The 24,342-nt window shown below is 63.6% G+C and overlaps 1 protein-coding gene across 5 annotated transcripts in view; it reads right to left on the reverse strand.

Annotated features, from left to right (window-relative positions):
• Positions 1-24,342, reverse strand: part of SEMA4D (semaphorin 4D) — a 54,349-nt gene that overhangs the window by 2,551 nt on the left and 27,456 nt on the right. For all 5 annotated transcript variants that reach the window (XM_036075058.2, XM_078062290.1, XM_036075054.2 and 2 more), the window contains 13 exons: positions 16,191-16,539; positions 14,884-15,029; positions 12,747-12,809; positions 11,240-11,338; positions 8,704-8,797; positions 8,022-8,135; positions 7,278-7,429; positions 6,310-6,485; positions 6,063-6,219; positions 5,365-5,587; positions 4,628-4,743; positions 519-691; positions 393-436 (listed from right to left, as the gene is read on the reverse strand). In XM_036075058.2, the coding sequence (XP_035930951.2) occupies positions 393-436; positions 519-691; positions 4,628-4,743; positions 5,365-5,587; positions 6,063-6,219; positions 6,310-6,485; positions 7,278-7,429; positions 8,022-8,135; positions 8,704-8,797; positions 11,240-11,338; positions 12,747-12,809; positions 14,884-15,029; positions 16,191-16,290 (1,657 nt within the window). In that variant the 5' untranslated portion in view covers positions 16,291-16,539. The remainder of the gene's footprint in view (positions 1-392; positions 437-518; positions 692-4,627; positions 4,744-5,364; positions 5,588-6,062; positions 6,220-6,309; positions 6,486-7,277; positions 7,430-8,021; positions 8,136-8,703; positions 8,798-11,239; positions 11,339-12,746; positions 12,810-14,883; positions 15,030-16,190; positions 16,540-24,342) is intronic.

Raw genomic sequence — 24,342 nt, forward strand, 5'->3', positions numbered from 1 at the left:
AAGGGATGTGCCGGACCCCCGCGGCCGGCGGTGGCCTCCGGAGGGGACGAGGACTCCTCTCTCAGCGCCCCTCCCTCCCACTCCCAGGACGTCCGGGGTCATTTAAGTGGCCCCAAGCTAAGCGGCAGAGAGAAGCGTCTCGAGAGCAGATGTCATGGGTTGGACGCCGAGTGCTTTCCGGTAAACACACACACTACGTGGCTTCAAACACCCTTTTCTGCAAATCAGAGGGCTGGCGGGGTCGGCCTCCGTACCGTCACGGGTACGTGCCCTCTGTTCCGAGCACAGAAAGAAAGACAAAACGCATGAGATGCCACACGCCAGCACAGCACCACGACACGGTCACGAGACCCGGCCGCCCGGGAGGAGCGCGGCGGGGAGGAGCCACTTACCCGGGCAGGCGGACGTGTCACCGCTCATCTGCTGAATCAAGTCCCTGCAAGACAAGCGGGCACGGTCACGCACGCGCCTCCCCCACAGGCGGGGCAGGCAGGCTGGCATGCCGCGTCCCCCGGTACCTGCTGGGGCCGGCTGCTGGCTGCAGGGCCACGCACGCCTCGGAGGCCCGGTGCCAGGCGCAGTAGGGGTCTCGGGCCAGCACGCAGTCCTTGCAGGTGGCATGCTTCTCGCAGAAGGCCACGGGGGCCTGCACCACGCCCGAGCTGGAGCCCGCGTAGACAAACCTTCCGCCCTGCGGGGGTGAGACACGGGGGGCAGGCGGTGAGGGGGCAGCCGGGTGCGCAGTGCCAGGTGAGTCTCCGGCTCGCGGATGGTGACGAGCGTGCTCCCTCGTTTTCTCATCTAGGAGCTTCCAGAGCTACGAGCACGCAGGCGCCGCGTGGTCTCCCAGCCCGGTCCGCGCACTGACTCAGCACTCCGGGCCTCGGTCCAGTGCCCCCCTCCCTCCCGACCAGGCGCCTGTGTGGATGCGTGTCTCCCTCCGGGTGGACGGAGCCACTCCGGCCGGACCCTCCTGGCCCCACCACAGGTCAGCGGCCAAGGGCACAACTTGGAGCCCAACCTCAGGCCTGCCTGGCGTGAGCAGCCATGCACGGACGGCCCCCGTGGGTCCAAGTGCAGCGGGGCCGGGAAAGGGGGCGCCAGCGAGCGGCGGGGGAGCTGCAGGATTCCAGCACGTGGGATGAAGGACGTGCCAGGCCCCGTCACGTCCAGGTTTGCGAGGAACACGTGGGCAGGGAGGCCGACAGCCGGCACATGAGAGCGCCCAGCTCCCAGAGCGGCTAACTGCTCTCCTGGACGCAGCAGGGACAGGGCTCCCGTGCGGGGACGCCACCCGACGTGTACACAGGATTGCAATTCCGCACTTGTGTCTACGCTGCCCTCCGCCCACAAGCCTGTCTCCCCCCGATCTTCTGGGTAACCCTGAGATTTGCGAGCTTAACAGAATTCAGTGTTTCTGACCCAGATGGGGTGCAGTCTTCCGCCGGGGGGGACAGGGTGGCTGGCGCTCTGAGTCCCTGGGGCCAGCCTTGGTCTCCTGGCCTGTGACCCCCACCACTCCCCCCACCCTGCATGAGCACAGCCGAGAGGAAGGAAGTCCCCTCTGCAGCAGACTGTCCTAACAAGTGGCAGACAGAGGCAGGCCCAGGGCCAGCCCCCCCGTCGGCCCGCACCGGGCAGATGAGGCCACGCGCCTGCCGGAAGGACCGAGGACGCCACCCCAGATCACGGTGCAGGGTTCACGTGGCTCGAAGAGGCGAGGGTTTCTGGGAGGCCAAGCAGGTGACTTCGAGGGACCCTGGAGGCTGCAGACACCTGACCCGTGCACGTGGCTGTGGGCGGGGGGACAGGCTCCCATCTCCGCGTACAGCCCCTCCCCAGGGCTTGGCTCCCGTGAAGCAGAGCCAACGCGTAACGGAGACTGATGGAAGGGACAGGAAAACACGTGCGAGGGGGTGGCTGTGATCGCTGGCGGGTGCACGCATCTGGGGGCCGGAGGGATGGACACACAGCAGCCTTGAGGTGCCCCGCAAACAAGCGTTAGTCACCATGGGCCGAGCACACGCCTGCGCGCCCCGGCCCAGCCTGTGTGGGCCCCTGCTGTCACGCATGTCCCCAAACCCTCAGCCCCTCCAAGCACAAGGAGACCAGGGCGTTCCATACACCACCGACCAGTTCTCTGCGAAGCCACCAAGACAAAGGTAGATGGGGACTATCCCAGGCCACGGGGGCTGAGGAGTGAGCCACCCCAGGCCACGTGAGGCGCTGGAAGTGGAGCGGACGTTTGTGAGGACGGAGGAGCACCTGACGTCTGGGGGCTCCTTCACGCCGAGGGAAGGCCTGGGGTCCCTGCCCCTCATCCTAATGCCTCTGTGGACCTCACACTATTTTGAAGTGAGAGGTGTTTGAAAAGACAGAAAAAAACCACCTGACTGGGTGTGACGTTTGGGGAGTGCGCGTGCGCCCTGGCCCTCTCCCGCCTGGCCCCTCGCAGGTCCCCACACCCCTGGGAGCCCCGGGCTCACACTGTCCCGGCTAGGTCTCTGTGCGCACGGCCACGTCTGACCTGTGCGGGGTCTGGTCCTGAAGGATTTGTGCAAACGACGTGCCCGCCAACACGCAGATGCAGCCCGCAGCCTGGGCTCAGGGGGGACCAGACGGAGCATGTCTGCCGTGTATTTCCACACGAACCGAAAGCAGGACTCAGATGTCCGAACACCGTGTTCACGGCAGCCTGGGGTGCAGGCAGCCCACGTGCCCGCCCACAGATGGCGGGGAAACAGAGGGTGGGTGTGCGAACTGTGGAGCATTCCTCCCAGAAGAGGAAGGATATCCTGTCACACGCTACACGGGTCACCCTCAAGGCCCTGCGCTCGGTGAGATAAGCCAAGACGACAAACACTGATCCCACTTACATGAGGTCCTGGGCCCTCAAATCCCAGAGACAGAACGTGGATGGTGGGCGCTGGGGGCTGGGTGAGTGCTCAGTGGGGACAGGGTTCCTGTTGGGGAAGGTGAGAAGGTTCTGGAGATGGATGGCGGGAGGGTCACACAACCACGTCAACGTCGCGCCCTCGTAGATGCTTGAAGCGGTTAAGTGTCCCCAGCGCGTATTCACGTTAACAAACGCAAACCACCACCGAATCCTCGGGGGAGCGCGGACCTTCCCGGGCTGTGCGCCAGCCGCTGCTCCCACTGCCAAGGCCGCGTGGCTGCCCGCGAGAGCCGGCGAGCGGGGACGGAGGGGGGGCGTCTCTCTCACCCCGAACGTCCACTTCCTAACGTCACGGCTGCACGCCCGCCGTTCCAACCCCCCGAGCCCGCCCGCCCGGGGAGAAGGCGTGGGGGCCCCTGTGAGGACAGGCAGATGGCTCCCACGGCTGCCGGGCTCCCTGCGTGGCCTGCCCCCGGGCGTGGGCATGTGACCAAGTCCTGGCCACGGGCAGGTGAGCACAGGGCTGACCCACAACCTCCTGCTTCCTCCCCAACCCTCATCCCCCTACGGGACGGACGCCCACGCGCCCAGAAGCCTGAGTCTCCGAACGACACTGCGGACGGGGGCTGTGGTCTGTTCGCGTCTGCACCGGGGGCCCAGCCTTTGGGCTGACGCGCATTCCCCACCCGGGAGGCCGCAGGGTGCGGGCCGCAGCCTGGCTGAGCAACTGAGCAACGCGGCTGCGGGCGGGGGGGCTTCTGCCTTCCTGTCCGGCAGCAAAGCCAGGTGAGCGGGGGCGGGGAGGCACCGATGCCGAGTCTCTGGCGGCTTGAAGCTCGCCTAGGCTCTAGGGTCGTCTTCCCCTTTAGAAAGCCCACGAGGCAGGAGCCGGGAGGGGACGTGACCCCGCGGCGGGAGTTTGGACACCGGATCCAAGAAGGTAAGCTCACGACGAAGGGGACCCGCGTGGGATGTCTGCAAACACGCCCGTGCTAGGTCCGCGGCTTGCTCTCGTCTCCCGCCTGGCTGCCGGGCCCCTTGCTGTGCCCACTGCCCCCACCAGGAACCAGGCTGCAGGGACGCTCGGAGGGGCTGTGGGGCCACCTCCTTCAGGTGTGAAGCTCTGTCCGCACCTGGACAGGAGGCTCAGGAGCGTCCTGGGTCAGACAGGGAAGTCTCGGCATGCGAGCAACACCCTACAAAGCAGGGACAGCTGAGCCTGGTGCCCCAAACAAGGCCTTACGCCCGGGTCCAGGCAGTGGCCAGGCAGAGGCCAGGCTTGCAGCTAGGGGAACGGGAACAGAGCCCTTGGGCTCAGGCTCACAGCGTGAGGCCACCCACACGGAGAAGCGAGGCCTTCAGCCACAGGGCAGGGCTGTGCCACTCCCAGAGTCCGATGTCCCCCGGGTACAGACGGGGAAACTAAGGCAGGACCGGCTTGTCGGGCTCATGTGCTCACGGTCCTGGCCCGGGCCTGCTCTGCCCCCCATGCTCCACCCCAGCTCTAAACGGGGAGGCACGTGCCCCAGGCTGCGGGGACAGATGGCAGGGGACGGCCTGCGGCACCTTTCCATCTCCCCAGCCTGCCTTCCCTCCATCCCAGAGCCCAGGGCTCCCATGACCTCCTGTAAAAGCCTGGAGGTTGGCTCCTCTGGACCAGCCAGGTGAGCGCGGGCCCGGCCGGTGACACGGCCATGTGAGGCCGCCCGCCCGCCCGCCTGGCCGCTCTACCTGCTCGGAATTCAGCAGCAGCGTCTGCACCGGCTCGGGGTCCTGGAAGAGCCGCGTCTCCTCGATGATGTGGGCCTCGTTCTCCAGGCTGACCGCTTTATGCAGGGTGCCCCGGTCTGCAAGGACAAAGCTAGAGGTCAGGGACGCGCCCGGGAGCGCAGGACAGTCCCTGTTCTTCCTCTCAGCTCCCTCCCTCGACAGGACACGTAGAAACCGATGCAGTCTGCACTTCGGAGGTGGAAAAGGAAAAGCCACTAGCAAATGCACTGCGGCCTCTCGTGGCCTGGTCAGCACCACCGTTTTCCGAAAAACAGGCTTAACACACCATTGCCGACTGCAGTGGAGGTCGGTGCAAAGAGACGGTACCAGCAGGTTGCAGGAGAGCTGGCTCCCAGGCCCCACTGGCCCTCGGGGGTGCTGTCCTTTGAGGGGCCGTGGGCAGGTGAGGGTCGGCCCCCCACCTGGCTCAGAGCTCGCGGAAAGCCCCCAGGGCCGGCCACGGCGCCCTCTCCCAGGACGGGCTCCCATGGCAGGTCGGGACAGGCCTTCAGCCGGCTGCACGGGCACCACCCGGACTCCCTCTGTGCGAGCCTCAGCCACCGTGCCTGGACCCCCAGACGGGGGCCAGGACCTGCGTGGCCGCAGACCTCGGAGGCCAGTACCAGGGGCTCTTCCGTAAAGGACCGCTGGCTCCCCGCAGCAAGGAGGAGCCCGACTGGCCCGGGGCCGGGACCCACCTGTGCCGACAAACATGACGTCATAGGCGGTCCCGTCCAGGGCCTGCGTCCTGTCCACCACGATCTGCGTGTAGTTCACATCGCTTCGGATGAGCCTGGGCCTGTTGTCTATCGGGGTCACGGAGCTGTCCATCAGAGGGTGGTCCTTGATGAACTGCAGGGTCTTGTCTGGCAGACTGAGGGAGCTGGAGAAGTTGGCGGCCCGCGCCTCGCGGGTGATGCACTGCGGAGAGCAGAGCACCCCGTCAGCGCGCACCGGCCACCCGCACCGGCCGCCGCATGCGCTTCCCACACGGCCCCCGCGAGGCGCAAAGCCCACTGCATGGTGGGTTCATCGGAAAGGCCACGAGGTAAAATTCCACGAGACACGATGAAGTCGTTATGTATCAAGCTTCCGAAACTGAAAACGAAGTACTTATCGCTTGGTAGCTCTTGCACGAGAATGCTGCTAAAATCACTAAAAACAGCCCAATTCCAAAGAGCACAAAGGTCAAGTGTGAGAGGGATTCCTTCGTCTGTCCCTAGCTCCTGATGTGCGTGAGCGAACGCACTTCAGTTCGGAACAGGCGTGGAGGGATCTGACCGCTGTTGGCCGACGGGCACCCCAGGGACGAGACCCAGTCCTGGGGGCGAGCAAGCCTGAGCGCCAGCCATGCACCCAGCCCCACTCCCCGACCCCCACCCCCGGCCCCACTCACCGCCCCGGGCCGCGGCGTGGGCACGGCCCCGTTGTAGCGCACCCACTTGGTGTGGGACTGCTCCACCGTGGTGCTCTGCATGTACTTCCCCTGGGAGAAGACCGCCTCCGCGGTGGACAGGTTGTAGGCGCACACGGCGGACAGCCCCACGTTGTTCCTGGGGAGGAGGGGACAGCGTGACCACACTGGCGGGTGGGCGTGCCGACACCGCCCCCCGGCCCCCCGGCCCCCTGGCCTGCGCACTCACAGCTGTGGGGTGAAGACCCCGTAGATCACGGGCTCCTTCAGGCCCTGGGCCCTGAGCACGAAGACATCCTGCAGCACGTTGAAAACGAGGTTGCTATCCGGCCGCGAGCAGATCAGCCTGGCCTTCAGGAAGGACGTCCACTTCTTCTGCAAGGTCCGCAGGCCGCCCTGGTCCCCCTGAAACCCGAAGGAAGAGCGTGGTGGGGGGGGGGCGGGACCCGGGAGCGATCCACGCCAGGCGGGGTCTCTGATCAGAACACAAAACCCAGAGAGGCTGCTCCTGGAAGTCACCCTGCGGCAGCTGGGGCCACGGGTGGGCCGCACGGACCTGGGCTCACAGCTGCGGACGCCCGCCAGCCTCACGCCACTGACCCCGGTGAGCGAGCCGCGGACTCAGGGCTTCCATCTGCCGCAGTCCTCGTTGCAGAGGACACGGTCATTTCTAAGGGCTTTGCCGGGTCATTCATAAACACATTTTTGTGAGCTGGCCCCAGGGGACGTCGGATGTGACCCGCTCGGGAGACAGCCCCGAAACAGAAATCCGGATGTGGGAGATGTTGGAATCCAAGCGTCCTTACTTATTTTGGACACGAGAAACACCCCCCCCACCTTTATGTTGGAATGCCGAAATCCCAACTCCAACAGAATCGAGCTCACACAGTGAACAAAAACTTCCTATAGCCTGGGAGGTCTGGGGACAATGTGTCAGAGGCAGGCCTGCTGAGGCCGGACAGCTGGTCACACATGGGGCGCTGACGCTCCCGGGGTCTGCAGGGGGACCCCCCACCCAGGCTTCCCCCGTGCAGGCCCGGTGTCTGGCGGCCGTCCACACCCATCCGCGGCACAGAAGGACGAAGCAGCGGGTAAAGTGACATTTTGGAGGAAGCTTGGGGCCTGGGCCATGCGGCGCATCCTCCAGACACACAAGCGCCCCGGGCCAGAGCCACCAGGAGTCGGGGGCTGGCTCACCTTGCACACCCGAGCCACCCGCGGGACCATCAGCTTGAAGACAAACTCGTACTCCACAGACACCTCGGTGAAGAAGAAGTAGACGCGGTCATCCCCGCTGTCCACGCCGTCTGGGCGCTCTCGCATCACGTCAGCAAAGACGAAGCTTGGCTCTGCAAGCGACAGACGCGCGTCGTCCCTCTGCGCACCCCCGGGGCACACGACGCAGAAGGGGGCGCGCGCTGTGTCCCTCCCCAGGCCTGGGGTGCGGACGGTGCCTGAGACCATGCCTGTGAGAACGGGCAGCCAGCTCCCCGTCCCCGGGGACCCACCGAAGACGCCGTGTGTGCTCACACAAGCCCCCAGCCCACAGATCCAGGTGCCCCAGCCCACCCCACAGCGAGGAGCAGCCAGGGTCCCCCAGAGCCCCCGTGACTTCCAAGCCCACGAGAGCCCCGTGTGAGCAGTTGCAGGACCACGCTGTGTACACGCTGTCCCGAGGGGAGTGGCCCGGCCAGCCCGAGTCACCACCAGGCCCTCACGTCGTGAAGGACAGGGACCACATCCGGCTTCAGGGAGGGCAAGGCGGCCCCGATGTGGCACGGGCTCCGCGGGGAAGGACCCAGCCTGGGGCGCCGGCTGCGAGTCCTGGGCGCTCCAGAAGCTCCCCGTGTGGGGGCTGCCACGAGCTGGGGGGGATGCGAGGGCCCTCGGGGAGGCTCAGAGCCGCACAGGAACACGGCAGCAGGGGCACCTGCCTCTTACCGTTGAGCCACGGTATCGCATACTCCGTCCTCAGAGGGCTGTGGGACGAGTTTCGGGAGATGATGGGCTCGCTTCCCAGAAAGTTGTAGGACGTCCCGGAATACAGCTCCCCATCTTGAGCAGCCCCAGAGGAGAGAGGAAAGGGGGTCAGCCGCAGCGCTCCCGTCACAGCTGGGCACGAGCCCCCCCTCCCCAGGAGGGGGACAGACCACGGCCCTGCTCCTGGGTGCGCGTGGCCGCTTCCCGGGCCTTCTGCTGCATTTCCAAGACCAGGACAATCGTGCACTCCACGTGAAAGGTGCTTTTCGAGGGCTGGGGCGCTAACACCAGGTGACCCCACACCCGGGAGGTGACAGACTTAATGGTGGGTGCGCGGGGCTCCCGGCCTGAGGCTGCGGCTCCACACGGACCTCCCTCCAGGAGCGTGGACAGCATGAACGAGAGGCACGTGATTTGCACGAATGACAAATCTAAAATAACCCCTTCCCACAAATCTGACTTGTGGCCCCGGACAGTGGCCGGTCACCCTTTTGTACAATGACTTCAAACAGTCATACGGGGGTCTACGGAGAGGCCCGCGCGCCTTCTGAGAGGACAGGGAACACGGAAGCAGACGGAGGGAGTCCCCGTGCGGGGGAGGGACCCGAGCCCGGCTGCGCGCTAACCTGGGAGCAGGACTCACCAACCATGACGGACGTGTAGCTCTGCGCTGGGTCAAAGGGGCACCTGCCCTTGCCATCCTCACTTCTCCCCAGAAATTTAAAGGATGTTAAATTCTGCAATTGAACAAGAAGAAAGGATATCAGGAAATGTCTGTATTTCTATGCTTGCGGCGTCTGGGTGCTAAACCATTTCCCAGATGCGCTGTCGGGGGGGCGGGGTAGGAGCAGGTGCACACAGCCACGCGAGTCCCAGGGCTGGACGCCGGCACCTCGAGAGCCGTGCAGGAGCTAGGAGCCTCAGATCCGGCTGACTTGGCTGTAAGACGCCCGCAGCTCTGGGGTCACAGGGCAGCCGGGGCAGACCTGGGGCGGGAGGCGCTCCACCAGCAAGTGAACGCCGTGTGCGGGATTCATATCAAAATGGAGGCATTTGAGGCGGTGGGGCCCAGACCACCCAAGGAACAGGTGCCTGGAGAAAAGCAGAATCTCCCCCTCATTCCACCCCATGCTGCACTCACACAGCAGGGCGGACCTCAGGCTTGGGCGTCCCTCCTGGCCCGACCAGGGAGCCCAAAACCCCGATGCATAAAGGGTGGGAAAGCTTTGTGCACGGGCGCTGAAGCCGAGTTCGAAGACAGGTGACACGGGGCAGGGCCCACGCAAGGACAGCTGAGGGCGGACGTCAGAGAAGAGACTCGTCCGCGGGACGCACAGCTGGGAAGGATGAGCAGCCGGGATGCAGCCGATGACAGCGCCACCTCCAGCCCTCCCCACCTGCAGAAGCTGAACACCACGCGGGCCGCGGGGAGTGGGTGCGCGGCCGGGAGGGAGGGGAGCAGGGCGGACATGGGGTGCTCGCGGGCCTGGAGAGGCCGTGGGCCCGCCTTCAGCGGGCAGACTCCCCGTCAGGCCAGGGATTACAAGCCAGGGTGCGAATGGATCACGGGTCTAGGGAGGTCGGGGGACGTGTGAATGAGGGGTCGGCCCTGAGAAGAGCGGTCGATGGGGACGACTGCGCATCTTCTCAGGAACGACAGGCCTGACTTGGACGTGCAGGAGAGCGCCGCTCTTCCTAGCCCTCGGGGGCCGCGGGTCACGGGGCAGCACGCCTGCTCCCAGCCCTGCCATCGGCCTGTCAGCTCCAACGTTTTTATTAAAAATACTGGAAAAAATTATAGGTCCGGATTGAAATGGGACGCCCGAATCCCTTACCTAACAACTGACAGGCCCATGGGATCGGACTCTACGCCCCAGAGCTCAAAGCCGATGGACTAGAGCTCAGCCAGCAGATCCCCGGATGTGCGGACGTTTCTAACACGACCTGGCACACTGTTCCCTGACACAGAAAGAGGCCAAGCCTCTCCGCGGGCCCAGACCGCCGGGTCGACCAGGCCGCGTGTGCGCCCGCCCCAGGGATCTGTGCGTGAACACGGTTTCCCCAGGCAAGTCCTTCATCGGCCCCTACTTCGCGCCGTCACTGACGTCTGACTCAAGGTTGGAGAATCTTCCTTAAATTCCCATTGCTTTGGGGTTTCAGCCCAGGAAGCTCTTCCACTTCCCCCTCCCCCGGCCGGCACTAAGTCAGGGGCGGTCGCTGGAAGATGGGCTTGTCAATCCACAGGTGCACACTTGTCTCCTCTCTCTGTGGCCGTTCTACATGGTCCCGCAGGTGCCTGAGCAAAAGGAGCTTCTCCCAGCAAAACACTGCCGTCCACCGTGCTCCGTCCTTGCAGCTCCCTGTCGGCAAGGGGCCGGGAGGACAGGGCGGGGGCCCCTCTGCAAAGACCCTCATGCAGCACAAGGCAGGCCGGGGTCAGGAGGACCGATGCGGGCTGGAAGGGAGCTGCTCGCACACCGGCCGCTGCCCCTCGAGGGCGTGCGCTCCAGCACCAGGCCACGTGGTGAGGCCCCCGAGCCCAGCAGCAGCCGCAGCGTCCCCACGAGCCCGGGCTGCCGTAAAGCAGTGCAGACAGGTGGCCTCCAGCCCTCGCGCCCACTCCTCCCAGCTCTGGAGCTCGGGTACTGGCTGGTCGAAGCGTGGTGAGGGCCCGTTCCCTGGCCGGCAGGCAGCCCCCCGTCCTCACGTTTGGAGAGAGCTCAGAGGCCCCATCTCCGAACACCAACACATGGGGGGACTAGGGCTTCCCCATGTGGATTTGGGGGACACCAACATTCAGCCCATAGCACAGGTGAGCCCACAATGCGCCAGCCAGGAGCAGAGCCCTGACTCGTCCGTCAGACCAGGACGCAAGTCACAGCAGGACTCCCACAAACACAAAACGTGGCAAGAAGGACGCGGGAGGCCGGACCACGGCATGCTGGTGCTGCGTGTGTCAACAGCCCACGTCCCAGAAGGTCCCCCCACTGCCGGCTTCGCGCCGTGGGCCACTGGCCCCGAGTCCTGCCCTGTCGTGCCCCCGGCGACACTGGGCTTCCGGGAGCCCGGCGAGTGGCCCGCGGCATCCCGAGGCGCCCCCGCCGCCGGCCGTTAGAAAACCCTACTGCTCTGCCTAGTGGGGAGCCCCGATGCTGCCCCGGAGGGGGTGCCGGCCTTACCAGGTGGTCACAGGACGGCTGGAACGCGTTGGTGCCGCACACGTAGAGGGCGTGGGCGCTGAGCGGCTGCAGCACGCGGATGTAGTTGAGACATTCAGTCTGCAAGGGAGAGACGCGCGCATCAGCCGCCGGCCGGCTCCCGCTGGACGCCCTCCGCTACCCGAACTTCAGGAACTTCAGGTGCCTCCCTGCCACCCCATCAGCACCTCGGCTAGCCCCCGTGTCACGTGCTCGCGCGGCCCTGCCCGGGCAGGGGGGGCAGGTCCCGGAGCCAGCCTCCCCCGCCCAGGACAAACCTCCGTCTGCGGCGTCCACAGGCCGGCTGTCAGGGGCCAGGACCTCACCCCCCACCCCCGGTCACTAATTCACCCTCAGCAAAGCCGCTCTGACCTCAGACCTTCCTGGACGCCCGCCACCGAAGGACACATTTACTCTCCCTCGACACTCGGCACGTGCCTTGAGGCGGCCGGTGCGCGGCATCCCGCCTGCCGTCCTCGTCCCCGGGGACCCCACCCTGCCCGCCCCAGTGCGCGGGGCTGGAAACAGCGCTTCTCCGGGGACAGGCTGGGCTGGGGGGGGCCTGAGGCTGTGCGCACACAAGAAAACCACACGCCACCAAAGAACACGCTATTTTAGGCTGAAATGAGCGTACTGTCTGAAATTATCTCTGCTCAGGGAAGGTTCTTCTGTTTTTTTCCCCCCCAGGATTGTTTTTAACTGGTTGGCAGTAACTCATCCTCCCATGTGAGCTGGGAGGGACCCTTGTCCACGTGGGGCTGCGCGAGCACTCGGCCTCATTTAGCTCTCAGGCAACTCCCTGCAACACCAGTGATTACCACACAAAGCCTGCATTTTCCCATTTCCTAAAGCAACTTCGGATCTAGTGATTTCAGCAAAAGCGTTTATTTTGCTAAAAAAAAAAAAGTTCAGCAAAAACATTTTTTTCATTTTTAATGATTTTGAAATTAACCAATAGCTAAAATCTACCTTAACTCAGCTGTCCTGCCCTAATACCAAGGAAGATGGGGCTCTTACACTGGCAGACTCAGACACGGGCCGGGCACCCGATTGGGGCAGGGGGCCCAGCGAGTGGTGGGGTAGCCTGAGCCCTGGGGGGAGGCGGAACCTCAGGCCAGCACTGCCCACATGGCCAGCATGCCGAGGTGCCCAGTATCCCCCGGAGAAGCAGCAGATTCTCAAGGGATGATCGCTGCCCCAAATTCAGAAATCCTACACAACCCCTCCAGGCTGCTGGGGTGCTGGGGACGCCTGGACCCTGCACTTCACACCTTTAGCTAACAGGCACCAGAAGTGATTTTCTCTATCAAGTTTGAGCCCATCTGAATAAATTCAACTAAGTTAACCTTTACCAGAGTGTTTTTCAAGAGCCCCCCCGCCCCGCCGCGGGCTCCTGCGTTGAGAGACCCCGCCTCAGCATTTGGGCACAGAGGACAACCCCAGGACGGTTGTGACCACGTCACCAGGGGGTTCTGAGACCAGAAATTACCTGTCTTGACTTCCCTTTCTCGGCACATTTTGCTTTTTTATCTTCTGAGACCCTCCAGTATGCCTGTTAGGAGAAATGAGAGTCCGTTTCAGTGCATGTTCCCCATTCAAAAGGGGATGCCGGCGTTAAAATGCACGGTTTACAAAGCACACGGTGCCCCATGGGGCACGGATAATCCCCCCCGACAGTCGAAGTGGGACTGCAAAGCCAGGCTCAGCCAGCGGACGTCGAGGTCCCAAGCAACTGGGGCTTCTAGAACATTCTGCCCGAGACCCCCACCGAAGCCAGCGGCGCCTGGGCTCCCAGATTCCCGTGGTTGGCTGCAAAACTAGCAGCCAGCGCCAGAGTGCTAGCAGCGAGGTTTCCGATTATCAACCCGCTAGACCACAGGTACCCTCAAACGGCCACGTGGGTTCCTGGGACCGTCCGTGGACAGCAGGACCAGGCTCCTTTCAGTTTTCTGCTCCCCCCCATGAGTCCTCCCATGACCTGTGCTTCTGCTGCCTTCACGCCCCGTGATGCGCGATCAGAACAGGGCAGCCCGCGGGGGCCTCACCCCTGCCCTCCAGAGGACCGGAAGCCACAGGCCACACCACAAACAGCCCCCCGACTGCTGCCTCGCCTTCCCCAGGATGCCCGGTCTCCGCGTGTGATGACCCACGATGGGCGCCCCGACAACCGGAGCCAGCCGCCGGAGCCCAGAGCTCGGGAAGCGCCCAGAGCTTCTCCACGGTGGCAGGCGATGCCCCGTGCACGCGGTCCCACGCTAAGCGTCCTGCACGCACTCGCTCCTTGCAAGGCCTGACCGGCACACGCATCCCCAGCGGTGCGTTTTCAGAGACCGAAGTCCTCCTCAGAACACACAAAAGCAGAACCACGGCCCACGGCCGAAGGCAGCTTCCCTCAGAAAGCAAAACGCCAACGATTTCATCTCCATCTACACAAAACACGTAAGGCCACGGGAGCATGAATGCAGACGGGCCCCTGGCCGTGCTCACCGGGCCCCGAGGGGACGTGGCACGCAGCGGCAGAGAGCAAAAAGCCAACCCCAACCCCTGGGCTCATGTCTGAGGACCCAGCGGTCGAGAGGCCGCCACCGGCCGGGAAGAGACAGGCTGAGCACCAGGCACGGCTCGGGCGGCGACGGAGCTTCCGACACTCCGATTGGCGACTCCGAGGTCATTCTGAAAATCCGAATAATCGGAACACCACTACCTCCTTCAGAGAGAAGGAGCTCATTAAAAACAGGCAAACGAAGGCCAAGATTCCAGGTGCTGACCCCCCGACTTCCAAAGGAACTGGCCCCGGGGGACATGAACCCGCTTGCTGGCGGCTTCCTGCTCCCACGTGGAGGAGAGGCCGAGCTGGGGAGTCCCGGACGCAGCTGTGGCTGCACCACGGGACCTGCCTCGGCGGAGGGGCCTGTCCGTCACCGAGGACGCGGGAGCGGCAGCGTTCCCAGCGAGGGGCCAGGGTGGCGGCGGGACACGGACACTTGCTGGGCAGAGTGGGCGGCTCCATGGATGGCCTGATTTCAACCGGATTCACGTCATTTATGACAGTCCGTGGAATCGGAACACCAACTATTTGATGACATTTTTTGGATGTGATTGTGGTATTTTGGTTATTCTGACACAAAAGAGTCCTTTCCTTGAGGAAGGGGACACCCAGGGAACCCCTCACAGATGAAGAGTGTATTTGGGACTTGCTTCGAAGCCGCCAGAGACAATGGAGCCCCAGGACATGGGCGGAGGAGGGTGACCCGGGGCTGCAGGAGCCGACGGGGGCACAGGCCTCCTCGGCACCACTCCCTCGACTTGTGTGTGCTCGAGATTCTCCATAATGAAAAGATAAAAAATTCAAGAGGAAAGGACAGAGGCTCCTGGGTGAGTGGCCAGCGCGGGAGGACGGAGCTGCTCGGAAGCAGGGTGGGAAGGCGGCTTCGGGGTGACGGGCCCCTTGCTTGCTGGTGGGCGGGAGGCTGCTGGCCCGGCGTGCAGGATGGCGGTGGGGCCGGCCACGGGGCCAGGAAAGCGCCCGATGCCCCAGGAGGGGTGGTGACCAGTGCAGACTGGAGGAGAGAGCGCCGGGAAGGTCTGCGGCCCACACGGCAGTCGAGCGGGAGCCCACGCCTTACCTCGTGCTGCTTCACGGAGATGTTGTGCGCACTCAGGGCAAACACGGCTTCCCGGGCACCCACGTACAGGGTGGTCTTGTCCTCGCTGAGCAGCAACACCGAGTAGTTGAAGATGCCCGGCTCGTGAAACTTCTCCAGGTGCACCTCTGCGGAGGCAAGAGAGAACATCAGGCATTTCCCAGCCTGGACACACCGAGCACCCCGTCTTGCTGTAACACACCGTCATGTCGCCAGGGCTGTGCGTGGATCCCCTGCCCGAGGCCAGCACGCAGACCCACCCAGACAGTCACTACGAGCATGCGACCCTGCAGGGCCCCCGAGCCACTGTGCTCGGCCAGTGCTGGGGCCCGGGGCCCTTTCTTGTTCCTCCAGCGGAGTTCCAAACCCTGCACTCAACGTGGCCTCCGAGGAGCGTGCCCTCCCAGGAGCGAGCATGGCCTCCAAGCATGTGACCTCCCAAGCAACCCCAGGCTGCTGACCACTGTGCTTCCCGCGCTCTCACGTACTTGTGTTTAATTTTAACACAGATTAAGTACATGAAGAATATAACTAAGCTTTTCTTATTCAGAAAAAACATGATGTAGCTCAAAAGCTTTAAAAAAATCTAGTTCAGTAAATATATCCCTTAACTGAAGCATTTTTCAGGGATAAACACCACAAGCTTATAAACGAGAGAAACAGTGATGTTTCCTCTCTTACGAGGAAATCGCATGGACAAGCAGGACGACAAGAATCGGGACAATCGGCAGTGACATGAACGGATTGGCAGTTTCTCAAGGCCTGACCGTCCCAGCATCAGCACGAGCGGTTTGAACTTGGATTTCATGGACCACTGGTTTCACGTAAGGACCAGGTGTCCACGCATTCTGCTGTCTGGATTTTCCCAAGCTGGAGACAGACATGCGGAGGAAGGCTGTCCCGGCACGCACACGGCCGGGGACGCTGCACCAGACAGCTCAGCCCTGCACGCGGCCCTCGCTCCACTCGCCGGGGAGCCCAGGGGTCTCAGGACACAGCTCCCAGCAGGGGAAACGGACAGAAACTACGGATGGCAAATGAGAGCACTTGGCAGGAAGCCTGGCCGCCTGTCATTAAATGTCCTCAAACAGGGCATTTAGAGAGGTTCGTGCCCGGGGAGCGCACCACACATCCTCAGGCTCTCCGGGGGCCCCAGCTTTAGAAACCTAACTGGCAGCCCCTGAACACGCCGGGCAAGTGTTTGTGTGACCCAGGCACCTGCCCGCCCGCAGACCCAGTGCACACAGTGGAGCCCGTGCGTCGACCGCGAGAGCAGGGCTGGCCCGTACCTCTGTGCTCCCAGGTGATCCTGGGTTTGGGTGCAAACGCCACCGCCATCCCAAACAGCATGGCGAGGGCAGCAAGCAGCCCCCCGACAGGGGCACGCATCCTCACGCGTGGGCGCTGCAGAGGGGGCTCGGGCAGCAAACGCTCGTGGGCCTGGGGGCCGCGGTGGGTGTCCCGGCGGACGCTGCTCAGAGCCTGGGGGCTGTGACCGGCGGCACAGCCCGGAGCTGGTGGGTGGTGCGAACCCCGAGGACCCGCATTTCCCAGGCGCCGGGCGAGGTCACCACCGCCAACGTGGAAGGCCCCCGGGTTCTTAAACTGTGTGCTTCTTCTTGGCTTCGCAAAGAAATTCTGCAAGTGAGAACAAAGGTTACAGGTCAGGATGCGTGTAGTAACACCCGCTTTCTATTCCGCGCTGTGCCCCGGGCTCTGTCTGCGCAGGGGCGGGGGGTGGTGGGCCACGCTGACACTGCGACCCAGTCACCAAGAGCAGAGTTCCAGGGCAGACGTGGGAACCCAGCCTGGGACGACCGCCCACCTGGCTGCCCGGCTTCCCCCTTGCTGGGCGCTCGCGGCCCGCGGGTGACCTTTGCAAAGGTGCAAACCAGGGAACCGGATCCCCCGCAGACCCTGGCTTCCCAGCTCCCGTAACGCTTGTCAGGGAGCTCAGCCGGGGCGAAAGACCAAGAGCACCACGTGGAGGCTGAGCCATGTGCATGTGTGGGAGCACGCACACGCACACGCACGCACACGCGACCTTGCCGTGCAGGACGGCTGACCTCCCGCCGCAGACAGGGCCACCCCCAACGCCCTGCGCCCCCAGCCGCACCCGAGAAGTCGCTGTGCCACAGAAAGCGCCGTCAGGGGCTCTCGGGGTCCCTGGGGAGCAGCTCGTTGGAAGGACAGAGGGTGTGGGCTGGGGGTCTGCAGGTCTCCCAGCCCCCACGCTCTGCCCCACCCGCCATCCGCAAGGTGCCCTGCAGTGGGGGCAGGACAGCCTCGCTGCAGACCGCTGAGGCAGGGCCCCGCCAGGACCCCAGTGGGACTGTGACATGAATTTCTTCTGGCTTCTCAGGATGGGGCTGTAACCAAACAGCTGTGGGAGCAGAGGTAGGACCCCCATCCTTCCCAGACATGCTGCCCCCAGGGAGGCCCCACATGAGATCCACTGCCCCCCCACCAGGTCTCCTCTTCTGCAAGATGGTGGAGCAGCCTGCCTCCCACCCCCAGAGCGGGCCCTGCTCACCACCTTCTTTTCCTTCCATCCCATCAAGTCAACCCACCTGCAAGTCTCTCAGGCCAACAGGCCCCTGGGCCCCTCTCTGGAGCCTTCCCCCCACCCCCCCACCACCCCTCAGGGACATCCAAGGGGCAGCCAGCTCCATACCCCCCAAGAGTTCCCTCCTGCTCAGCCTCCGCAGGGCCCCCACAACCGACCATACACCAGCCCCTGCTGCTTCCTGGCACCTCAGCCCAAACCCAACCTCCCAAGAGGGTTTGAGGGGAAGTTTTGACTTTCTGTTCACCTAGCCAAGCCACCACCTCCAGGAAGCCCTCCTGGGCTGCCTCCTCATCCTGCCCAGGAGGTCACCTCTCATGCCCCTGGAATCCCTGTCTGGCCCTAAAGCCCAGCACGTGGCATGGCTTGCCCTCGGCATCACTGTGGACTTAACGGGGTCTTCCTCGTCGTACCTTTGTCTGTTATGCCCGTGCCCAGGGCACCACACCTGCCCCACTCCACTTGGTAAAGAAAGGACTCGGGGGGGGCCCTGGGAGGGCTGAGATGTGGGCACGGCCAGGCCTCAGCTCCTCACCCCCCTTTCTTGTTGGGGCATCACTCTGCCCTTCCCCTCCCTGCCGAAGGTGTGCTGGCCAGGTCTGTTCAGCCGGCGTCTGTCCTCATCCCGACGCCACTCTGTGGCCGTGAAGCCGGGGAGTGCCTCTCTCCGGGGACTGGTCACCCTGCACGGGGCCAGCACCTTGCTCCACGAACGGCCATCAGATGGGCATTCTTTTCAGGTTTGAGTTGTGCGGTCTCTGTCCCAGGTACTCAAGTCCACCGGGTGGCACAAAGCAGCCCCAGAAATGCGGGAAGGGACGAGCGCGGCCGGGCGCCAACACGACTATTTACAGAACCAGCACCGGTCTGCAAGCCGAGTACTGTGCTGGGGACCCACGGGGACGGCCAGCCCAGACACTCGGCAGCGCAGCGAGGGCGGGACTGGACGCTAAATGCAGAAGCAGATGCACCGGGAAGCGAGACCGGGAGGGACGGAGGGAGGGACGGAGCGAGCTCACCGAGTGCTCACTCTCCAGGCAGCCGGCTCTCGGGAGGGCTCCCCACGTGGGGCCGCGCAGGAGACCCTGCTCTCCCGCCCACAGCGCGGGAATGGGGCACGAGGTGGCTCCGGGAGCCCAGCCAGGGGAGGGCTCCAATTGCGCCGGGTCCCCGTGTGCCCCCCGGTGAAGCAGCCCCACGGCGTCCAGCGAGCACTAAGCACTCCTGCAGAAATCCTCCGCAGCTGCAGGACACCGAGGCCCCGGGGACGGGCTGCGTGCGCGGGCGATGCTGACAGCTCAGGGGTGCCGGGTGCCCCCCGCCCCCACCGGGGCCATCTCCACCCCTGCTCCAGGCTGCACAACGCCCACCCCCATCCTGACCCCTCCACAGCTGCCCACCCCTCACCCTGCTTCCGTTCTCGCCGCCTGTGGCAGAGATTACCCACTTCCTGTCCCGGCATCCACATCCCTCCACTCCTACTAACAGCATCTCGGTTTTACCCAGGATGGCGGTGCAGCCAGCTAACTGTGGCCCCCAGCTTCCGGGTGGCGGCTCCAGCCAGAGAACTGCCAACCGGAGTTATTAGGTAGGAGTTCCAGGAAGGCTCTTAAGGCTGACTCAGCTAGTGTTTGCAGTTTTGCCTTCAGTCTTTGGTGCCTGGAACTCATATTTGATGGCTGGAGCTCTGGGCGCCACCTTGTGAACATGAAAACAAGGGTCTCATTCTACAAACAGCCAAGCGGAAATCCACTGGGGGCCCTCCCAACATACTGGAGACCTGACACCTGCTTTCTTCTGCTTGCCCCTAGACCTGCTACATAAGCCAGTAATCTCTTTAAACTACTGTTTTTTACATTTTTATTACCAGCAGTCAGATATAATTCCAAACAGATACCTCCCTATAGTAAGTACATTTACTAAACCGAGGCAGTGGCCAGAGTAAGGTTTTCGATGTAAATCAGAGCACATCATTTGCCCACGTGAAACGTCTCTCTCTCTCGGATTAAACCAGCGTGCATGGCTGCGGTTCACCTCCTTTGCAGCCTCTCCCGTCTCACGCCCCCTCCACCTTTCTGTCCAGGCCACGTCTGGACGCACAGAGCGCGGCCCGTCTACAAGGCTGCCTTTCAATGCCATTCAGAACACTTCCAAATACGTCTGTTCTGGAGATGAGGTGTGTAAACCCCACGGCACAGTCTCGCCAGTTTACCCGAGAAGACGTTCCCTCCCTGTGACTGATCTGCAGGCCTCTCCGCTCTGGGCTCCCACTCAACTGTGGGTTTCTGGAATGCGTGAGTGAGCCCACACCCCAGGGCACCTGCTGGCTGCAGATTCGAGCCCCACTGGCCCGTTTCATTACCTCCCCCACCCCCCTGCCAAATACCACCTTGGAGCCAAGTTTGGTTTGCAAGGGCCCAACGGCAACACCGAATGCCTGCTCGGGTCCCCAACAGAAGTCACTTTTCTGGGCAGCCAGGCGAGGACCCACCCACACGGGCACCAGACGCCGGGCAGCGCGCGACCCGTCCTCCGCTGCAGACATCCAGGAGGCACGTGGCTGCAAGGGCACGTCGGTGAGAGGGAAGAGCACAGGGAAGGAGTGACATCTTTGTTTCTAACGCAGCGCACGGAAGTCCGCGTAGCGCAGTCTGACGACGTCCGCGCCCCCCACCAGTGCCTGCCCACCACGGCTCGTCATCGGCGGGCTCTGTGGGCCAAAGAGCCGCGACCAGAGCCTGGAAGTGGGAGATGCCACAGGAATCCACCCAAGGAAATGAAAGTGGACTTAGAAATGAAAATTTTGATTAAAGAAACAGAATGTCCAGTTGAAGGATGGGAAGATAAAACTGAGGCGGCTTCATCCAAGTTGCACAAAGGGGCTCAGATAAAAACCGGGAAAGGAGACGAGAGAGCTGGAGCCTGGAGTCCAGAGGCCCACGTCCAGCTCCAGAGGAGGGTGGAGGACACAGAGAAGGAGCAGAGAAATAAGAAATGTCTAGAACGGGAGGACGCGTGTTTACAGCATGAAAGTCCCCCGCAGCGCGATGAATGAAGGAAGACCACACCCGGAGCTCCCCGGGAGAAAACAGGCCATACAGTGACCTCTCCAGAGCCACCCTGATGGCTGGGAGAAAGCAGAGTGCTGGGAACATCCCGGAGGAGGATGGCGTCTCACCCAGAATCCTGAACCGAGCCCAAGTATCAACATGGGAGGGTTCAAACACAAGGGTTCCTCTTACCTACCTGACATCCTTTCTCAGAAAGCTACTGAAGGATCTGCTCCAGGAAAATAAGGGAGCTACTTCACACATGTCTTCCCAAGAAGGAAGAACAGCCGGGAGTAGGAGGCCCTGTGTGACGTGGGGACAGGCCCAGAGGGTGCAGGGACTCTGCCCTTGTGGGGATGGGGAGGAGAGGCAAAGAACCCATCCTCATCTTCCACAGCAATACCATGTCCCACCCCCAGCCCGGGCACAAGCTGCCCCTCCTCCAGAACATTCTCGGTTGGCCCTGGTGGCTGCGCCTTCCCCACAGTGACACTGGCCTCAGGGCCACTCCCTTCCATCCCTTCCTGCCTCATCCTTTTCACTGAGTGGCAGGCCTTGGACTTGCCTGTGGCCCTGGCCCTGTCTGCAGTGGGCAGGACTGGGGAAAGGCAAACGGTCCAGTTAGGAGACCAAGGCCGGAGCTGGGGAGAGCCAAGGGGAGGCCTGACGGGCAGGAAGTTCCACGAACAAAATACCCGGCGTGAACCTTAGAATGGACAGATTGGATCGGGTCAGAGCTCCAGCAGAGGTTGCCCTGCCCCCTGACAAATGCACCAAGTGAGTTTGCGCCGACGCTGGGTGGCAGCGTGCACACCTTCCAGAGAGCTGCCCACGCGGGCTAGTGCCCATGTGCTGCTTGAACCGGTCCGCGTGAGAAGAGGGAATGTTCTCAACGGCCCTTCCCCTTGCACCCACTCAGACACCGCCACTCAGGAGCCGGGCGGCCACTTGCTCCCGGCCACCCCAGGCCACCCCGCCGACGCGCCGGAGGGCGAGTGAGCTCCTTGTGCAGTAGCACACACGGGCTTCCCGAGAGCCTCGGCCAGACCCTGTCTCTCCCTCCTGAATGGTCTCTAAAAATCTGCACAAACGGCTGAAGGGGAACGGGCCCAGGCTCCGCAGATGTCCTTCCTGGGGCGGGGCGGTGCGGCTGCACGTTCTGCTTCAGGATACGGGAAGGGCCGGGTGTGTTTTTCTTTTTCAACGAGCACGGGCTGTCGTGTAGAGTTCAAGCACTGGAGGCAGCGCACACACCCCATGCGCTCGGACCCGCGGCCCCCACGTGCTCCTGTAGGAGTCCTGGCTCCGGGATTACGGGGGGCATGCGGCATTAAGGACCACGGTGGGAACGTTAAAATGGAAATGTGGATGACGTGCCCATTGTATTGGCTTTCCCGGCGTTTCTGAGCAGCAGAGGCATCTCGCTGGGAGCCGGGTGACGGGGGTGTGCATTGTGTCCCCAGTGGGAAAGTGTCACACGGAACCAGGAGCCCAAGAGGGAGACAGGGTTCCACAGTGTCACCCCCAGTACTGACGAGTCCTCGTGTGAGTTCACGAGGAGGGCACGGTCCCGCTCTCAACGTCAGCAGAGTGGAAGTGAGCGGGGGCCCCAAGCCCCTCACTCAGGCTGGCAGGGCCTGTCACCCTCCAGCTTTCCATCTGAGTGGTCCTGAACCACGTCCGAAAACCACGTTCCCAGCAACCAGCAAGGGTAAGGGCCAGTTCACGGAACTGCCCACGTGTCTGTGCACCATGGGCAATGTGGACATGTGTGTGCACGCATGGATGGCTCTGTGTGCATGTGAACCGCACACCCATGCACACATGTACACACGCATTCGTGTACATCTGCATGTGTGTGCATCTGTGTACGTGTACACATGCGTGTGCACTCACGGATGCCCATACCCACCCTTGTGCACACCTGTGTGTGTATGCACATGCACACACGTGTGTGGTGTGTGCACCCTAACAAGCCTGATCTGTTCCGACATGTGACCAGGGACTGCCACTGGGGACCCGTCAGCCAGATTCCGTGGACCCGGCGGGCTGTCTGGGATTGGCTTCCCCTCCTGGGACCAAGTGTCCGTGGCCACGGGGGGGGGTCCAGAGGGGACACTGTTCACGCCACACCGAAGGCCTCAGGGCTCCCCTGGGCAGCAGGACGCGAAACCAACGTTCCGAGTCCACTTGCCGGCACCCCGGGAATCTGCCAAAGGGCGTCCCGACAGCTGTGGATGCTGCCTGGGGAGCCTGGTCTGCCAGACAGGGTGGGTGAAGCCCCACGCCCCCTCAGAGCCTGCGGTCCCCACAGCAGGGGGCGTGCACCTGCCCACAGCTTCCCCTCCTTCTCGCCTGCCCCCAGGCTGACCCCCGGCCATCTCCGCCCCCTCGCCTGCCCCCAGGCTGACCGCCCCCCACGCCCAACCCTGTCCCCAGGCGGGCCCACAACCCCTTGCCGGCCCTTGCCCCGGACTGACCTCCCACCCCACAGCCCCCCTTGCTTGTCCCCAGGCTGACCCCCAGCCCCCTCGCCTGTCCCCAGGCTAGCTTCCGCCCCCGGGCTCCCTTCCCCCACTGCTGGCTGTGGGCTGATGTTACCACCGTGCAAAAACAGCCCCGTCCCCTCAGGACTCGGGACAGGTTTCAGGAGCTCTGTGTCACCTGTCACGTGCACAATAAACAGTTTACTGTTTGCACTTCAGTTTCCCCAGAACGCGGAACAACGCCCTGGAGCGATGGCCCAGCTCCACCGCATGCGTGTGCACAACCCTGGAGGTGGGACGGCAGGAGCGCGGGACAGCGGCCAGGACGCCTGCTCGCCCTCCACCACCTCGCAGACAACCAGGCCACAGGGCGGTCCCGACACGCCTCACCCTCATTCCCTCCCCTGAACCCGGGCCGTGTGTGCCGACGGGAGGCAGGAGGCAGGCGGACAACGGCGGGGTGATGCCGGTCAGACAGTCAGACGACCGGCGGGGGCAGGAACGGGCAGGGGGCTCCTGCGGGGGCAGTGGGGAGGGCCCGGCCGTGGCTGCCCCGGCGGAGAGGCCCGTGGAGGGAGGAGTCATACTGCCTGTGTGACCTCACCAGACCCTTTGCCCGCGGCCATAAACAACACTGTCTCCTTCTGGGGGGCATGTGCACCTGCCCGTGTCCCTGGCGCCCGCTTGGTGCCGCCCTGGCTTCTCCTCTTGGCTCCCTCCAGGGCGGCCACCGGACTGTCCAGCTGGATGCTGGCTCCTGGGGGACAGCAGGGCTGTCCTGGGACATGGCTGGCCTGCCCTGTGTCAGCCGGGCTGCAGGTGCCACGGGGAGCTCAGCAGCAGATGTCACCCAGGAGGCTTCCAAGCCAGAGGACTCCACTGACACCTGGGGGTCATTTGAAGCGCCACGGACGCGGGTGCTCAGTCCCCAGTTAGAGGCGTGAGACACACACTCGGGTAGAAGACAGTGGAACAGCTCCGCTCTAACTAGAACTTACCCGCATCCTTAACTTCCCGTACCCTATAAAACTGTCCACCTTCAAAACTAGCTCCCAGGGCGCTGAAGTCTGCTAACAGAGAAACGTGAGCTAAAATACTGCAGCCGCTTACCTGCCACGAGGCAGAGAGAAATCTAGAGCGCTGCCAGCCGGTGCAGGGGAGGGGCGGGCGGGCAGGGGCTCCTGAGGGCGACCTCAGTTTACCGCGGAGCACACTCCTACCTCCCAGGGACTCGGGCGGCCCTGCGGTCCAGCGAGGACACAGGCGCAAGAGGGGGAGGGGCCTCTGTCAGGGGCCGGGTCACGGACACGCGGAGACCGGGCAGCCCCCAAGATCGGCC

This window comes from Halichoerus grypus, chromosome 14 (genome assembly GCF_964656455.1).
Source record: "Halichoerus grypus chromosome 14, mHalGry1.hap1.1, whole genome shotgun sequence".
In the NCBI taxonomy this organism is placed as follows: domain Eukaryota; kingdom Metazoa; phylum Chordata; class Mammalia; order Carnivora; family Phocidae; genus Halichoerus; species Halichoerus grypus.